Source organism: Heteronotia binoei, chromosome 4, assembly GCF_032191835.1.
Source record: "Heteronotia binoei isolate CCM8104 ecotype False Entrance Well chromosome 4, APGP_CSIRO_Hbin_v1, whole genome shotgun sequence".
NCBI lineage: Eukaryota > Metazoa > Chordata > Lepidosauria > Squamata > Gekkonidae > Heteronotia > Heteronotia binoei.
Window position 1 is genome coordinate 89405819 of NC_083226.1, and position 19783 is coordinate 89425601.

The window sequence follows — 19783 nt, forward strand, 5'->3', positions numbered from 1 at the left end:
CATATAATTCTTTTTTGTCATGTGTTAATGAAAGCTCAGCAAAACAAGTAGGCTGCAGATAGGAGATTAGTTCTAATTTGGAGGAGATGGATCAAAAAAGCTGTCTGGATCCAAATCTATGGATCTGAGCCTCAAACATCCAGGATATTATCCTCCCCTCTACATCCATCAGAATCCCAAAAAAGAATGACTAAATCAACAAGATGTGAAATTCAGAGAGTGATGACTTAGTGCAAAAATCTAAGAAGTGACCAAGTTTCAGAACTGGACACTGCATCTTGCTTTAAGCTTTATCATAACCTCAATGGTTTGTCCACAGCCACAGTCATAGATTTCCGTCTTCAATATATAGATAACATTGACATATTGTTGTTATAAGACTTAATGAATGTAATTTGATTTATATCATGGGAAAACACAAATTTCTTCCTATCTTTCCTAAACAAAAATGCATACAAATGATTTAATCTAACCATCCCTTCATGTCAACTTACTAAACAGAGCATATACACTATACACAAACCATGGTGGGAATCCCCTACCCTCAGTTCCCATTTCTCTCCACTTCTGCTACAGCTGGTGGAAGAAAATATTTTTAAAATGCTGTTGAGTGATGTCAGTCCTCTCTAGGAATCATTCTTAGAGAGGTGTGACACCACATCTGGATTTTCCTCAGAAGTGAAGCTGCCTCTGACAGTATTCCCATGTTTCCATCCTCCAGAATGAAAGAAAAAGAAAGAGAGAGTCAGAGAAAGAATGGTAGGGAAAAGATGGGGAGAAAAGAGTGAGAAAAAGGCCCTTTCTCCATTCAGCTTTGCTCCAGATCTACGGAACACTGAATCCACTTGCTACAAACTTGCATCATTCAACATGTTTCTACATTTAAAAAGATGTTCCTCACCTTTTTTGGAGTCTTACTTCTATATTTGAAAAGGAAGCCCCAGGCAAGGATCCCCGCCCACCATGTGGCACTGCACACATTGCTGCCACGAGCCGCCTCTTTTGCCTGCATGGGACCCAGGCAGCTGAAGGGGGTGGCAGGGTGCCTCTCCACTACTTGGAGGCTGCCTTTCTTTGCCTCCTTGAACAGTTCCGCAGGGCCTGCAAGACCCTCCTCTTCCGACTGGCTTTCGCTGATGAAAATGGAAATTGCTAAAGAAACCGCCATCATAAACATAAACAGCAAACATAGCATTAGCACTTTACTAATTTAATTTAATCAACTTTTAAAGCTTACGCAGAATTTTAATTAAAATGTTTACAATGTTTAAATGTATTTTTATCTATTTCTGTATAACTAAACCTAAATTGTGTTGTTAGCCGCCCTGAGCCTGCTCCGGCGGGGAGGGCGGGATACAAATAAAATTTTGTTGTTGTTGTTGTTGCCACTACCTCTTACCCCAGCTGTCCCCAACCTTTTGGCACCAGGGACCGGTTTTATGGAAGACAATTTTTTCAGGGACCGGCGGTGGTTTCAGGATGATACAATTATGCACCTTATTTCTATTAGTTTGGTGTGGTGGTTAAGTGTGCAGACTCTTATCTGGGAGAACTGTGTTTGATTCCCCACTCCTTCTCTTGCAGCTGCTGGAGTGGCTTTGGGTCAGCCATGGCTCTCGCAGAGCTGTCTTCAAAAGGGCGGCTTCTGGGAGAGCTCTCTCAGCCCCACCTACCTCACAGGGTATCTGTTGAGGGGGAAAAAGTTAAAAGAGATTGTGAGCCACTCTGAGACTCTGAAATTCGAAGCTGAGGGCAGGATATGAATCCAATGTTTTCTTCTTGTTACAACATTGTAATATATAATGAAATACTTATACAACTCATGGCCCGGTTGCTAACAGGCCACGGCCCAGTACCGGTCTACGGCCCGGGGGTTGGGGACCCCTGCTTTAACCTCTGTCCTGTGCCCCCCACCTGCAGCTGCCCTGCTGCCACACCCCTGCCCACAGGGAGAGCATGCACAGTGGTGTGGAAGGAGGGGTGGGCGGGCTCCAACTAAGCCGGGCCTGTGCAGTGTGCTCTCGGAGGTGCAGAGTATCTCTGAGAGTGCACTGTGGAGGTGTTCTCCTCTGAGTAGTGCTCAGAGAAGCCATGCTGATGCCCCGCTTGGCTGCTTTCAGCTTGAAGGCAAGAGCAGCTAAGTGGGGCACATTTTCCTTTGAGTCAGGCCTCCCTAGTGAGGGAAGCCCAGCTTGGAGAAGCTGCGCTGATGCCCCACTGGCTGTTTTCACCTTGAAGGTGAGAGCAACCAGGAGGGGCACTTTTCCTTGTGAGGGAAGCCCTGCTTGGAGGAGAACACACATGGATGCACCTCTGAGCAGCATACCTAGCGACTTCTTGAATCAGTTCTCTCACAAGTGAACAATGGATGGGGCTTTGGGGAGGAGTTTTAAAACTTGGAGTTCTACAATTACAAACTTAGATCCGCATGTTCAGGAAAACTCTTGTTCATAAGTACTCTTGAAAACTGTAGGGCAACTCCAGGAGAACCTCTCAGCAGAGAACTGTCTTGCTCAAAGGTCAGTGGCCTTCTGATGGGGTTCTGGCCTGACAGGGCCGGCAGTAGGTTGGTTACAGTGAGGCTACCCAATGACAGGCAATGGAAAACCAACTCTGAACATGACTTGAAAACTCTATGGGGTCACCATAAGTCAGCTGCTACTTGATGGCACTTTTCATCACCAAGAAGAAAGTAAGCAGTAGGTAGTAAGATTATTGAAGAGTGAATGTTCTAGATGCCACAAGAGAAGAAACACCATTGGTTATGTTGGTCACCACCCTTGAACTGTGGAGCTTCTACCAGACAGTGCTGCCGTGTTTTCCACTTTACTTCTAACCCTATGATACAACTTGTGATGTACAGGGCTGTCTTTTAACTAGGCAAACCAGGTGGCACGGCCCTGGCAAGGGCACTGGTGTGGGCCCTGGGAGGGTGCTGGAATGGCCCTCCCTCCCACCTTCACCTCTGTGGTGAGGGAAATACCAGCAGAAGTGGCTCAAGGGAGCTGCACACCTGTGCTGCAGAACATGCTGCAGGGCTGCCTGTCACTCTGCCAGCTGCGTCAGAGACAGGAGCGGAGCTAAGGCAGCCTCACAGCGTGCTCCATGGTGAAAGAGCGCAGCTGCTCCCTGCCACTTTTGGAGGGGGTGGGGCACCCTGTCTAGGGCGCTGTTCTGCCTCAAGCCACCGCTGGTTATGTAGCAAACTTACCAAAGTTAAGCAGTGCCTGGAAAGTAAACTTCTTGACACCCAACATATACTACCTGTTCCATGATGGAAGAAAGGCAGTCTATAATTTTAGAGAATTCCTATCAGAACTAAAAAATTGTTTTTAGTCTGAGGAATTTTAGAAATCAATACTAATTCTATATCATACACTGACATTGCAACCCTGAGAACATTTTCCTGCAAGTAAGCCCCACTGAATAGATCTGAGTAGGATTCTGAGCAGACCTGCTTCAGGTCTCATTACACAAGACATGTGATGTAAGTCAGGCTGGAAAAAACCCAGCCTGACTTTTGTCAAACATGTGACAAAGAACTTATCTTTAAAAGTATTTCCTGCTCCCAATGTGATCAGCAGTCCAGCACTGTGGGAGGAGAGTCTTCAGCCTTCCCTCCTACCTTGTGCCCTTTTGGTGACTTAAAATGGTGGTGGGGGGGAAGGGGGCTGCAGGCAGACATCTGGTTACTGGCAGCACCCTCCCAGACGTTTTTAGTCTCTAAATGGGTGCCTTTCCTCCCACCATGCAAGGCTGTAGAGGGCAGAAAGTACTTTTAACGGTGAATCTTCAGTCACATACTTGACACAAATTGAGTCTTGGTTTTTTCAATGGCTGTTTTCGCACTGACCTTAATCAGCAGCGATGCCCCTCTTCACTGCGCAGGATCGGCGCGGATTTCGCACTAATTGCCGCGGAGCACCCGGAAGAGCCGGAAAGTCCCGCGGCTTTTGCGGCACAAACGGAAACCACCAAAAACCAGTTTCGATTTGCGCCGCAAAAGCCGCGGGACTTTCTGGCTCTTCCGGGTGCTCCGCGGCAATTAGTGCAAAATCTGCGCCGATCCTGCGTGGTGAAGAGGGGCGTCGCTGCTGATTAATGTCAGTGCGAAAACGCCCAATGTGTTATGTAATGATAGGACTGCTTTCTCATTTGTGTATACAGCTGCAGAATATGACTATACATGGAATCAGTGCTTCATTTTGAATCACATCTGAGAAGAGTGCCTTCTATGTAGTGGAATCCCCAGCTTCAGTCTTGTGTTCTGATGATGTACTGAGAATATATCGAAATAAAGTTGATAGTCACAGTAGTACTCCCATAATAGACCTGCTCCTGAGTCCAGATATTTCATCAGTTCTACAACACTAATTCTAGCCAAAATGACAAAAATGCGTGCAGGTTCCAATGATGCTGGCAGACCTATATAAAACCCATTCCCTATAAAATGCACCATCCATTTGATCTAATTTTCTCAAAGTAATTATTTAAAATGATAAACATATCTCTCTTTATATTTATGGCTTGTTTAATGCTGTGGGAATGGTAACTGCAAAGTCAAGTGATTAAGTAGAAGCAGTGCTACATTTTAAAAACAAATTCCAATAAACACTCTCATGTGAAACCATTAATCACATGGGCAGAATTCCACACCATCATTTGACTTTCTAAATGGAATTTCCATGTCATACACTTGCACAGCTGGTTACTTTTGTTCATATGACGAGTCTGAGACCGTTTTCGCACACAGCTTACCACACAGTCACAATCCTGTTCCCTCTGCAGCGTCCGGTCGGATTTCCCACCATCTGCGCCAAAGTTACAGGAAATGCTGTGCGTAGCAAACGTAAACCACTAAAACCCAGTTTACGTTTGCTACGCAAAAGCCGTGGCACTTCCTGTAACTCTGGTGCAGATGGTGGGAAATCCAACCGGACGCTGCGAAGGGAACAGGATTGTGACTGCGTGGTAAGCTGTGTGCGAAAATGGTCTGTAAAGGAGACATGGATTGTAAAGGAGCAGGATGCATAAAATTAGCTAACTAGCAGAATTTTCTTTTGAAATATTTGTTGCTAATGTAGAATAAAACAAAACAAAATAACCTCTCTACTGTCCTTAAACTGTCTGTGTATCAAGCTAGTCATATCAGAGGTTTGTGACATGATTTGGGAGGCAATTTACCCTTTCCTCTACTTTCTTGTTTTCCTGTTTCTCTGCTGTTGACCTTTGCCTCCATTCCCCCTCCCCTTTCCTCATGTTTTCTCCTTCACTGTCAACATTTCACTTGGAAGAAATGTCGGCCACAGAGCTTTATTCTGCTTATGCTCCTCTGTAAAATTCCATGTACTGAAATGGTGCTGTAGACCCCACAACAACATAAAACTTTTTAAATTTACACGTCACACCAATATTTGTGGCATTTCAGCTTTTAAGTGGAATTACTTATATTGGAAATAGAGTCAGTTTAAATATCTGCCATATAATATTTAACAAGAATTTCTTCAGCAGTTATAAACATGCAACATGGGTTCTGTACCTTTTCCATGTGACTTCTTGTTTCTAAAGGGCTGCCTCTAATTTAGGTACTCAGTTTCATGCAACCCAAAGATTTTGAATACATAGCTTACATTAAAAAAGCTAAAACTAAAACCAAAACAAACACTTCCCTCCAAACTAAAGGGCCAAGAGGGAACAAGAAAAGTTGTTTTATGTAATTTACTGGTTTGAAAATTTTTAGGCTTGCCCTTTTTCCAGCACAGCTGGAATCTCAGGGATGGTATTGTTCCTTTGACAGAGGCACCGTATCAGTCAGAAAAATTAGCGGAAGAAGCTTCCCCATTGTTTCATTGCTATGCATCACCTGCTCAGCATTTGTCTGACGTGTTAAAGGCACAAAAGTATGGCTAGAAACCAGGCTTGGTAACCCTGCTTGGTTTATGGGGTCTTGGAAACTGTTTGAGCATAAGAAGCAGCAAACTAAGCATGGCCATAAGAGCCAGATTATTAGAGTTCATCGTTAGATTCATACTCAGGACAGTTTACTGGTCATACATGGCTGCAAGTGTAATAGAGTAACCAGAAGAGACTTTTAAGGGGAAAGTAATCTATATTGGCCCTAACATGGATAGCCCAAACTTGTCAGATCTTGGAAGCTAAGCAGGGTTGTCCCTGCCTAGTATTTGGATGGGAGACCTCCAAGGAATACCAGGGTCATGAGGTGGAGGCAGACAATGGCAAACCACCTCTGAATGTCTCTTGCCTTGAAAATCCTACGGGTTGCCATAAATAATCTGTGACTTGATGGCAAAAAAGGAGACATATATTGAGATATGTATATTGCATTCAATGTTACTTGCATGGTAATCTCCCCCACCCCTGATTCTATGAGTCTTCCCAGCACCCTTGAATTGGGTAACAGGAGTTTTTCTCAGTTCCATAGAATAAATTGTCAAAGGAGAGCCCTCAAAAACGTCCCCTGCTGATCAACATAAAAATCTAAACCAGTAAGACTAAAATGTAACCTTTTTACTCCAGGGTAATCAAAAAGCTTATCTGTACATAGTTCTCTGCAATCTGACAGAAAAACATAGGGAACCTACATGAACAGAATGCCTTCTGCTTTATCACTGAGCACAACACCACAGATAAGAAGACAGGGCTACCAAACAAAGGACTGGACCAGGCATACATGGGCCTTTATTAACTCCTGTGTATCGTATATATTGAGTACAATATATACTGTCAAAACCTGCTGAACAGAATCTTACAGAGAATGCAAGATTTATGACAAGAGGCAACAACTACTTCCGGCTCAGGCATGACTGAATGGGAATTTCCTGTAATACCTGTTCAGTGTTCAATCAAATATGATGTTCAAATCAACCAAACACCCAATTTCATAAGTTTCATACATTATATTAATCAAAGGCAATCCCTGATTTTATATGAACAGCTATAAAACCCAATTCAGTTGTATGTCTATTATTTTAGATTCACACATGTCACAGAACAATTTTAGTGAACAAGCCACTAAAATGCACCCTAAATGAAGGCTGTGATTGATATGGAGAAAGGAGAGTTCATACATGTATGTTTGCCAACAGGAGCTCCCATGTGAATATGTGTCACTGAACAGCAACATTAAGAAAAGATTTTCAAGGGTGAAACTATCAAAAGAGATCAAGTACCAGTCAGTGCTTTTATATCGCCTGACATCACCTCTAATATGTATGTTTTAATTGGTCGGTTTACACACTTACCTGAGATGAGCTGAGATGATCAAGTGACAAGATATTGATTCACTTGCAGATTTTAGACCTAAACTAGCAATGGACTATCATTATTGTTCACTTTCTGAATGTTCAGGAGGTGAATGATTATGATAGTGCTATGTTTAACAACCTGTGGATCCACAAGCCTGGTGTAACCACACTGAATGAGATGAAGTCTTATATACCATCTCATTTAAAACTTGCAAAAAACAGTATCACATTCAGTTTTAAGTTGATGACATCGCTTAATCCTATTTTATTATACACTCTTCAGAGGACAATGTAACCAATTTTAATTACAGCTTAAAACCACATGCAAACTCTATCTCCCCTCTAACCCTAGCTGTAGCCTTTTGAACTACACAAAAAGCCACACATAGCTCCAACGTAAAATAAGATCATCACGAATTCACACTACGCACAATCATTTGAAACAAACCAAGTTTTCATACAAACACATTTCTCAAGGCATACAAGAGGCAGAGTAGTCACCGGAAAACTTTTTGTTAAAGTTTTCTCTTTCATAGGTTGTGAGATTTTGTCAGACTTGACAGGTAAGCACAGAGATCATCCACACAATATATTGAGCAAAAATACTTACTGGGTCAAAGCAGCCTTGTTTTCTTTTTTACTGATCACCCTGACAGGTTTCAGTTCTTCCCCCTCATGTGGTTGATCAGTCATTAGCACCATATGAAGACAAGACCCCCCTCTCGGTTGTCTGGGTCTGTTGACTGCTCTCTATTTTCCTATCCCTAACAACGTTTGAATTCACTCCAGCCTTTTTCTTCTCACTTTTCTGTCATATTATACTGCTTTGCAACCTTAGAGAGCAAACTGAGAGAAAGCTTTTTGTCTCCAACTAACCTGAGCAAGTTTAAACTGGTATTGTTGCCTGGCCTGTGGTTGAGGCGAGTGAAGAGAAAGGAGGGGGAAAGCCCAGGGAAGACACATCCCTCTTCTCAACCCACAACTAGTTAGGTGGAGAAAGTCAGGGAGGGAAAGAGAGAAAGAGAACCTGTTTGACGTGTTCATCAGAGAAGAAATAGCTCAGTTAAGCACATGGAAATTCTAACAATAACTCCACAGCTGCTTTAAGCTGGAAAGCATTAGGACTTTTTATTTCAAGAAGGCTGTCAGAATTGGATACAAGCATGCTTGACATAGGAATAATAATAATAGATCAGCCAAACAAGAACTGGGAGCAGGGTAGGCAATCCAAGGCAACTGACCACAATCCTGGTTCCTTATATCACACTAGGGGGCTGACCCAGCTTCAATTATTCATATGGCTTGTTGCTTCCTCAGCTATTGTTTCTTGGTTACTTAAAACAAAAGGGCTGCTAAATATTTTATATGGGAATGAACTAGGAAGGTGACAAGAGAAGGAAAAGGTAAGGTGACAAACCTGTTGGTGCCAAGCAATTGTTAAATAACAACAACAACAAAAACCCTGAACAAAACACCTATTTCAGAGAAAGGAAAAGAAAATTTTAAAAGTTTCCTCCCAACCTGGCTTGAACAACACTGTATTATTGTCAAGCATGTCTGTTAGACATCTAGCATGATAACACAGTGCCCAGTTTCATTGTGGATCAACAGTGTCATCAGCTTACTGTTCTAGCAGTGCTCTGGTCTCTTTCCTGCAAAGCAGAAATGTAGCTCATGAAGCTTTTCCTGATAAAAATCTGCTAAATGTTAATGTTATAGACTGCTTAAAAGGGGGAAACTCTATGATTCTTCTAGAAAAAGTCAAAAGACTGCATCTTCTCAATTCCCTGATTAATACATTAGATCATGTGGCTTCCTTCCAATTACTTAAACTGTGATAGTTCTTGTGGTTCTGTACTATGATCAATAATACTGGTTTGAAATCATTATTTCTTACAGAAGCATGCACAGAAGGATGGATGAAAAATAATTTTCTTTGTTTAAGATTTAATAGTGTTGATAAATAGGTCAGATTGGTTAATCTACTTTGACCTGAATCCAGGCTTGCAACAATTATAATAGAATCACCACTGCTGTTATCAAATCATTTTAACGTGTCACATATAAATAAGATTAACAAAATATCAATGCATGTGAAAACTGGAATTTTCTGACATATCGTTGAATTATATTAATCTTTATAAAGTCTGCTGTGAAAACGTTGTGATGCGACGTAACTCCAGAGTCAGAAATGACTGGTGCTTGCACAGGGGACTACCTTTACCTTTTTAATAATAATAATAATAATAATAATAATAATAATAATAATAATAATAATAATAATAATAATAATAATAATAATAATTTGGTGCACTTTCACATCTCAAAAATTGATAGATGAGCAAGTCAACTTTTAGACATTATTTCTAAAATTTAATATCCTGTAATGTCAATATAAATTAACAACATACTTATATTGCTAAAATTAGAGGCAAGTGCTGAAGACACATCAGGACTAGCAGGAGGCTTGTCAAGCCCCACTGGTGGCAGGGGTCCCCCACTGCCAGTGGGAGCTTTGTTCTACTGTTCAGCTGGCCACGGGGAGGATGTCAGGAAACTAGAGGAAATGCCAGCAACTTCCCAACATGCTAGTGTGACAGGGAGTAATAGCTGATGTCACCGGCAGCATGCTGATGTCATTCCTTGTGTTCTTAGAACTGTTATCAGCATATCATCAGGGGATGGCAGGAATGCTCTGAAGTTTGGGCAACATTCTATAGAATTTTGCCTAAATGCCATAGCACCCACAGAGTATCCTGGCAATGCACTGACATAACTCCTGGGCATACAGGGAGTTGCTGGTGACATCTGTGTGTTGCTGGCAAGGCCTCCCCCCCCAACAAGGTGAGTCTCCTGTCAGTCGCTAGAGGACCTTGAAACAATAGCTAGCAGCTTCTGCCTCAGCCAAGGTATGTTCCAATAACTGGACTGTACCAAGAACTTTATTGGGTAAATGAAAAAAACAAACAAGCTTTATCTAAAAGGGCAGGCAAATAATAACTGGGTTTGGAGGGTGTATCTTTTAACTAGGTCTTGTATGCTTTACAGTAAAATGGTAAGAGGTCACTGGTTCCAGGCCCTTCTTCCTGATAAAGCATGAGCTTCATCTGATAGCGGGACTCCAACTTCTGACACCTCTGGTGGTGCTAGGTTTGCCACTTACCTGGTTTTGTATGTGAAACCAGAGAGCTCACGGGTATGAGTAAGGTATATAGGAGAACACTCTGTGACAGCTTTAACTAATAAATTGAAAACAATATTTTAAACAATATTTTAAATCACAATATTTCCACATTAATTTGAAATTATTCACAGTCCATTTTACAATATACAATGTTTTTCTTCGTCTGTAGGACTTCCTGTAGTCCAATTCACCAATGCAGGTGTGATTGTAGTTCCCAAACTGGTGTGGCTGCAACTGGACTGCTGCTTCTGTCTACTTTCAGAGAATCCTTCTACAGGCAGCTCACCAAGGGATACAGTTTCAATTTGGCTCTGCTCTGCTTATCTCCAGGGATGAACCACGGCTCCACATTTCTGTTTGTCCTTAGCTTCCTTTGAAAGGGCCCCTTACTTGGTTTTGGCAGGAATACTTCCTGTTCTCCACCCTTGTTCAGTGGAGGGGAATGGCATCATCAACATTCCTGTTTTAGTCTTCTAAAGCCCTGTGTGTGCCATTTTCTTTAAAAGTAGCAGACATGCTTTTGAAGATACTGTGCTGCAGTCCTAATGAGACTTTCCTAGGGGCAAGACTCACTGAAAAACGTACACCCAACAACTAGGGTTGCCAGGTCTTCTCTTCATTGCAGCAGGGGATTTTGGAGGGCATTTCAGGGGTAGATGGGACATTACATGTGATGTCTCTGACACAGTGATGTCACCTAGAAGTGACATCATTGCATTGGTGACATCAGAAGTGACACTGATTTTTGGGCAAAACACTATGTTTTTTTTGGGGGGGGGGGTGTTGCTTCAAAATCATAGTGTTTGCAAAAAACCCCAAAACCTAGAGCATTGCTATATCATGTCCTCGGCATGATGACATCACCTAGAAGTTACATAATCACATCAGAGACATCGCACAATTACATCACTGTTTTGCAGTGGGGTTTTCCAAAGCTTCCAAAAGCAGGGGGAACTCCTGCAGGGACCTGGGGGCTGGCAACCCTACCAACAATTGTATTGATTCTAATAATTGCATGATCTCATCTCTGTGCTACTATCATAGCTCCTAGTACTATAATTGGATTTACAGTGGTGGGATTTGACAACTTCCCTTTATTCTTTTGCTTTTGCATGATTAAGATCAAAGACACATGGGCATTGGGTTTTATATCTGCATAGAATTTAATTTTAACTTCATCTTGCCTCCTGTGGGAGAAGAGTATCTAGTAACTGACCATGAATGTTTCTGTTGGAAATTATTGTGGCCAGAATACTACAGAGACAGCTGACGCTATAATAGTTTACACAGACTGCAGTTCTAAGAGCACTTTCCTCTAAGTCCTATTGAATAAAATGGGACTTACTTCCAAGTAAACATTCTAGAAACTATTGAATACAGCCAGAGACCTCATAAGCAGAAAGGTGTAACTCTGCTTAGGGTGGCACTATCTACCTCCTGGTTTTAAAGGGCTTTAGATAGATAGATAGATAGATAGATAGATAGATAGATAGATAGATAGATAGATAGATAGATAGATAGATAGATAGATAGATAGATAGATAGATAGATACATAATTTTATTTATATCCCGCCCTCCCCGCCGGAGCAGGCTCAGGGCAGCTAACAACATCATTCAGTTATACAAAAAACAAAGTTACATTTAACATTAAAATTCTGATAAGTTTAAAATTAATTAATTAATTAAGTGATAAAAGTGCTAATGCTATTTGTTCTTTTATGATGGCGGTAATCATTAGCAATTACTTTCTTCGTCAGTGAAAGCCAGTCGGAAGAGGAAGGTCTTGCAGGCCCTGCGGAACTGTTCAAGGTCACGCAGGGCCCGCATTTCCTCTGGAAGTTGGTTCCATAGGTTCGGGGCTACAGAGGAGAAGGCCCGATTGCGGGTGCATTGCAGCTTCACCTCTCTTGGTCCGGGGGTGGTCAACAAGTTTTTTCCAGCTGACCTCAGTGCTCTCTGGGGTTCATATGGGGAAAGACGGTCCCTAAGGTAGACAGGTCCTCGACCATATAGGGCTTTAAATGCTGCTGTTTACTCACCCTTGTCTGTTCATATATATATAGACCAACTGAGAACAATTTTCATATACCTGATAAAATGGGTATCAGTCCACAAAAAGCCTATTATGTCATACATCTGTTAGCAGGGCTTTTTTTTTTGCAAGCAGGAATGCACATGAACGCAGTTCTGGCTGGGTTGGCATCAGGGGGTTTGTCCTAATGTGCAAATGAGTTCCTGCTGGGCTTTTTCAACAGAAAAGCCCTGTTGGTTAGTATCTGAAGTGCCCAAATGCTCCTTTTTGTTTTTGAGTTGCTGGTGTTTTTAAAAAATATTTCCTTTTTTCCATAAGGGAAGTCTGTTTAATGTTTTCAATGGTTCTTACTGTTCTGCTGTTTTGCTTATATTCCTTCTGATGTTTAATATTTTACTCTTGCTATATTAAATAGAAGAAAAGGAAATAGGTGATGCATAACAATAGATGATATAACAATAGTGATAGAGAGGTTAAAGAGGCTAGACTAATAAACATCTCCACCACTGCTTGTTTGTAGACAGTACTATTTTTTTCTTGGCAAGATTTAAAAGAAAGAAAATTGCTAACCCTCCTTGGTTTTACTGATGACACTAATCCATATAGAGTGAGTTTTCCTAGGTTATCTTAAGTGTTGGTTATTTGTTATCTTCTAGTACCTTCTGTAGCTGTTTTGGAGGTGATTCTCTTGCTTTCCACAAAACAGCCTGAGATATAAAATGAAGGCATGAGAGAGCTGTGGCAGTTGTTAGAATCTTACCAGTAGAGGGGCCTAGGTACAACCCAGAAAGTAACCTCTGGTGAGCTGGAGGACAAGTCAGCTGTGGCTTCTTGCTGGAAATAAATAGAATTTGGTTTCTACATATTTAATCTTTGTAACATAGTTTTTCCCTCAATAACTTTTCCCTCTTTCTGCTGATTATTAATTCCGTATTTGAAATTCCAGCATTTGTAGGGGAAAATGCCATTCTGTTAGATAACTGACTGCCTTTGCTTTGCTTTCAGTTTTAGTCCTGGAGTCTGCGGTTTCCAGTCAACAAATCCAATCCCACGTAGTATGCTTGGCCCTATCACACTGCCGTCTATTTTTTCGTTCTAATGCCCTCCTGGATGTGAGTTGCATATACCCCTTCATACATGAAGAGCTTTTGTCTCCATGCTTTGCCTAGGCTTGACTCACAAAGAATATATAAGTTCAGAAGCATGAACATGTCCCTAGATTTGCTTTGATAAAAGAGATTATACAAACTGATTTTGCCTTTGTTATGCTTACACCTGGATTTCCTGAAACCACATGGATTCTGGCTGCGTTCTTATGTGTCTCCTCTTACAAAGTCAATACTGTAAGAATGACTGCCAGGCAGTTTTGTTCCACAGAGCCTTTAATAGAGGTGACTGTATTTGGAAATTGTTTTGTGAGCAACAGCTGGCTTTCTTGTTGGTTTTTGTGATAGTGCTTTTATTGTTTGCTGCGTTTAGTTCCTGGAGAAAGGCAGGATAGAAATACTTTATTAAAATAAATCTATAAGCTGCCCTCTGTTGAGTAGAGGCTGCAGAAAGCTTTTGAACAGTATATTACCCAATAATGAGAGTTATGAAAAGGTGTAATGAGAAGCAAAAGAGTATTTAATTTGGTGTATGGTTGTCAGAAAACTGCTAACCAGTATAAATGGCTAAAAGGTGATGCAGATCTCAAAATGTAACTGATTTTTAGAGAAGCCCTCCTGCCCCAACACCTAAAACAAAAAAAATCAACCAACAAACCAACCAAAACACATCCACTGCATGTTTTATATATTCATTCTTAATGCAGCCTGGAAGACTCTGGGCTCAAACAAATAAAACACTCATCATACAAGAGATCATGCCTGCTGCTACATGGGACTTTTGCTCAACACCTCCCAACCCAATATTGTTTTGTTGTTGTTCACTGGTTTTAAATATTTTAATTGTGATCTGCCTTGAGTGTTCCTGAGAGAGGCAAAGTAAATATGCTGTATAACAAATAAATGAGAACAGAAGGATAGGAAGAGGTAGTGTGCAATCCCACAACACATTTGTGATTACAGCATTTTACATCTATCCTGGCTCTTTATGGTAAGTGCAGAACAATCATAATTGTATTAAGGTTTTAAGTCTAAATCCTGAAAGGGCTCCTGTATCTTCCCCTGCATGGAGGGAAAAGCTCAGCCAAGTAAGGCTTCTCTGGCTATTGTAGTACTGTAAGGGGAAAACATTACACCTGGTGGCACCAAGTTGATATTTCAAATTAGGGTTTGCAGTTGGCTTGTTAACCACAGGATGTACTATCTATAGTTAATAATGATATCTGCTTCCACAGTTCATAGTATTAATTATGCCAGAGAACTAATCAGAGTTTGTTACACAAACTAGAGTTTTTTTAAAAAAAACAACAGCTGTGGTTTATTATATCTGATTGCTACCTTTGAACCTGAACTTGGCAATTTTACATACAATGGGGCCACCGAAGAAATCAAAATGAAGGACTCTGTGCAAATGAGAGCAGAGAAGATTTCTGCTGTACTCCTGATTCTTTTTGGAGTGAACTGAGCCACTAATGATTTAATTGACAATAGAACATTAATGTTTCAATGTGTCCTTCTGTTTCAAGCTCACAGGATCTTATAAAAAATGAATAGGAAATTGAGCAGTTGCCAGTGTGGATGGAAAATATTCACAAACTGTGAGCTTATATTCCAGTGCTCCGTGGAGAGCTCTTGTTACACAACTGGGGGGGGGGGGGTCAATAGTAGCTGTATTATTATGTAGTCTTAATGGCCTATGTATTATACATGCTGTAAAACATCTAATTGAATAGCAAATGCAATGTAGTTGAAACTCACCATTCTGTTTGACAATCCATACTCTAAGAGTGCTTCTAGAAGATTAACAAAATTGCATTGTTACCCTTTAGTGTGATATCCTAGCCCTGATTAACCTGCCAGCACTGCAATACCCCCCAGTTACATTCTATTACATTGCATAACTTGTTGACAAGTTGGTAAAATGTAGTTTGGATCCTGTTACCATTAGGTGGATCTGTAACTGGTTGACAGATCGCACCCAAAGAGTGCTTGTGAATGGTTCCTCATCCTCTTGGAGAGGAGTGACAAGTGGAGTGAACATATGAACATATGAAGTTGCCTTATACTGAATCAGACCCTCAGTCCATCAAAGTCAGTATTGTCTATTCAGACTGGCAGTGGCTCTCCAGGGTCTCAAGCTAAGGTTTCTCACACCTATTTGCCTGGACCCTTTTAGCTGGAGATGCTGGGGATTGAACCTGGGACCTTCTGCTTACCAAGCAGATGCTCTACCACTGAGTCACCGTCCCTCCCCAAGGATCTGTCCTGGGACCTGTTTTGTTCAACATCTTTATCAATGATTTGGATGAAGGAATATAGGGAATGCTTATTAAATTTGCAGAGGATGCTAAATTGGGAGGGGTTGCAAACACAGAAACAGGATACAGGATGACCTTGACAGGCTGAAAAACTGGGCTAAAATCAATAGAATAAATTTTAACAGGGATAAATGTAAAGTTCTGCATTTAGGTAGGAAAAATCCAATGCATGGTTATAGGATGGGGGAGACTTGTCTTAGCAGTAGTATGTACGAAGAGGATCTAGAGATCTTTGTGGATCATACACTGAACATGAGTCAACAGCGTGATGCAGTGGCTAAAAAAGGCAAATGCAATTTTGGGCTGTATCAACAGAAGTATAGTGTCCAGATCACATGATGTGATGGTATCGCTTTACTTTGCTCTGGTAAGACCTCACCTGGAGTATTGTGTTCAGTTTTGGGCACCACATTTTAAGAAGGATATAGACAAGCTGGAATGGGTCCAGAGGAGGGTGACGAAGATGGTAAGGGGTCTGGAGACATAGTCCTATGAGGAAAGGTTGAAGGAGCTGGGGATGTTTAGCCTGGAGAGAAGGAGGATGAGGGGTGATATGATCACCATCAAGTACTTGAAGGGCTATCATATAAAGGACAGTGTGGAATTGTTTTCTATGGCCCCGGAAGGTAGGACCAGGACCAATGGGTTGAAATTGAATCAAAAGAGTTTCTGGCTCAACATTAGGAAGAACTTCCTGACTGTTAGAACGATTCCTCAGTGGAACAGGCTTCCTCAGGAGGTGGTGGACTCTCCTTCCTTGGAGGTTTTTAAACAGAGGCTAGATGGCCATCTGACAGCAATGAAGATCCTGTGAATTTAGGGGGGAGTGTTTGTGAGTTTCCTGCATTGTGCAGGGGGTTGGACTAAATGACCCTGGAGTTCCCTTCCAACTCTATGGTTCTATGATAAGGAAAGCTTTGCTGGTTCAAAAATATGCTATATCCATTCCAGCATCTTGTTTCTCACAGTGGTCAGCCAGATGTCACAGAAGGCCCAGAAACAGAACACAGACACTAAGGTAGTTGTAGTTTCTCAGCTAATGGCTTTGAGAGCTACATTATCTCTGAACATGGGGGTTCTCTTTAGCCAAGATTTATGATGCTAGAGATAAACAGGAGACTATTAAATTGAAACACAAAGGGCCAAAATATATTTTATTTATTTATTTATTTATTTATTCCGTAACTTATATCCCGCCCTTCCCACAAGTGGCTCAGGGCGGCCACATATATGCCATGTGTGTCAAGAGTCATGCCATGGGTGTCTGATCTAACTCAGGCATATATGCACATGAGGACTATTTTTTAATATCTTCTCTGTTGTTTCACATGGCTCCAAACATGAAAGGGGTAAAGGAGGGGTTTTAGGCTTCACTTCAATGCTGTTTTTGCCAGTGCAAACAGCCATGGGCAGGCTGTCCATCACAGTTCATGTGGAGCCCAAGGAAGTAGTAAACAACCTCCCTGTGGTCATTTCTGCTAGAGAAAATGGTGCTGGAGGGAAGAGTGAAGCCCCTTGTTCCCCTTTGCATCCTTGTGAATTGATGGAGAGGTTTTTACAAGTTAGTCCCTGCATAAATATATGACCGATAATTGAAGCAGGCACTCATGATCCAACTAGTGTCACATGTAACATATATTTTGGCCTAAACTGGGAGAAATCGAAATGTATATCCTTCCAGGAACAATCTCAATGTTATATTTTTTATGTAGTGAGGAGCACAATCTTCCTTAGATAAAAATTGGTTTTCCTGATTGTATGATCTGGTATGCTGACAAAGTGTAAATTTAACATCAAGATGTCCTAATAAGGCAAACTTTTCTTTTGGTATTATGAGCACATTTTGGCATGATATTCAGGTTATTGTGGATAAATATTAACAGATTTCTAAAGAGCCAAATAAACCTTGTTATCTAAAATGTTTAAGAACTTGATGAAACTGGGAATGCTGGAGAATAAAGGTAATATTATGTGGGAAACTCTCCCTGACAAGGCAGGCTGGAAGAAAAATGGCCCTGGAAAACGGTCCCCCCAAACCTCTTGGCCCTTCTCCCCCAAAGGAGGGAGGGAAGGAGAAAGGATCAGCTTCCAGCTGGCTAGTTACACATCTTATACAACTCTTCTGGGCAAGTGATCCATATGCTGTGTGCAGCTCACCTCAGCTGGATGACATTGTTCATGTGTGGCTCACCTAGCCAAGCATCTGTATCCATGGCTTGCTCAAGCCAGGCACCCTCTTCCCTAGGCTATGCAGATACATTCACACTTCTGCTAATGGGCTGAAGTAACCCAAGTAAGGGAGACAAGATATTGACCCACTAGGATTTTGCCAGTGGCCAGGGGTCGTTTTGTAGAAAAATAGGTGGTGGAGCTCATCCAGGGATTGTTATGCAGCTGCACATACTATTCAATGGATAAGGAGGTGGAACTCTCAGAAGGAGGTGGAACTCTCTGAAAGGTTCAGGAACTGTGCTCCTGTGAGCTCTCACTGAATCCGAGGCCTGCCAGTGGCTATAATGACCAGTCTGCTTCTGATTTCTGTTGAATATATGTGTAAGGTTTAGAAGAAGAAGAGCAGGTTTTCTCTACCTGAAGGCATCTCAAAATGGCTTACAATCACATTCCCTATTCTCCCTGCAATAGGCATCTTGTAAGGTAGGTGGGACTGAGAGAGTTCTGAGAGCTGTGACTGGCCCAAGGTCACTGAGCAGGCTTCATGTGGAGGAGCAGATAATCAAACCTGGTTCTCCAGATTAGAAGCTGCTGCTCTTAGCCATATAGCATCCAGATTAAGTAAATTACAGTTCTTCTAATGGTATTACAGATGGCAATTCTGATAACCTATCTTGGACTTTTGTGTAAAAATCCAGACTTGGATACATGTGGTAGAAAATCATGTTCAATTAACTATTAGATATAGACTTGCTTATCTGTTTATAAAAATTGTATCAGTGAGGTTCACCATACTGGAATCTTTTACAGCAGCTAGAAAAATGATCAATAAATGTTTGAGGCCAATTAGAAGAATTGACTAATCATGTATATGAATAAATTGGTTATGTTCACATGAAACAAAAATAGTAAGATAGTTCATAAGATATTTGTCGTGTTTTTGTGTCTTCTTGAAACTAGATATAAACATGTAAGATTACAAGCTATTTGTTGTAAATTTGTAAAAAGTGTCTCTTACTCTTTCTGATATAGATATAGAAATGTTGCAATTAATGGAGTGGAAAAATGTGAATTTCCTGCAACTGAACTGCTACTTTGAATAATAGTACACAGAGTGACAGTGCAGTGCTAGGCAGAATTACATCCTTCTGGTCCCAAATGGGCTTGTAAGGGTGTATATCTGTTTAGGGTTGCACGGCAGGTAACTTGTAGAAAGGAAGGTCCTAACAGGCCACAGTGTGGGATATGGTTGGAGTGTCAGACTAGAATCTGGGGGACTAAGTTGTTTCCAATGTGTTGTGGAACCTTGCTGTATGATCTTGGGCCACTCACTTGACATACCTCACAGAATCGTTGTGAGGATAAAACAGGACACTGGAGAATGATATAAACTGACATATCTCAATTGGGGAGAAAGGTGGGGTATAAATTAACCCCCAATTTTTATAAATAACCCCCCATTTTTCTAGCTAATTCATTTTTTTAGATAAGTTTTTCTGGAAACCTAGGGTTTATCGGATTCAAATAAGGATTTGGTTTATCTGTCCATCACTCCAGTCTCCAGTATGCACAGATTTGTCCATGTTGGGAATTAGATATATTTACAAGGGAGGATCTGCAAGAAACTTGTGGGAAGAGGGCATCCCATTCTACTGCCTTTGCTTTCTCCCCACTGTCCCACTCCCCCCCTCTTCCCCCCTTCTCC

General features: G+C 41.4%; 1 protein-coding gene across 3 annotated transcripts in view; it reads right to left on the minus strand.

Moving 5' to 3' along the window:
* GRAMD2B (GRAM domain containing 2B) overlaps positions 1–19783 on the minus strand; it is a 132311-nt gene that overhangs the window by 94126 nt on the left and 18402 nt on the right. Inside the window, exon 1 of one of the 3 annotated variants that reach the window (XM_060235522.1) lies at positions 7876–8316. The exons of the other annotated variants lie outside the window; for them this stretch is intronic. Within the exon in view, the coding sequence (XP_060091505.1) occupies positions 7876–7967 (92 nt within the window). The 5' untranslated portion in view covers positions 7968–8316. Of the gene's footprint in view, positions 1–7875; positions 8317–19783 lie in introns of those variants that run through there. 3 annotated transcript variants of the gene reach the window in all.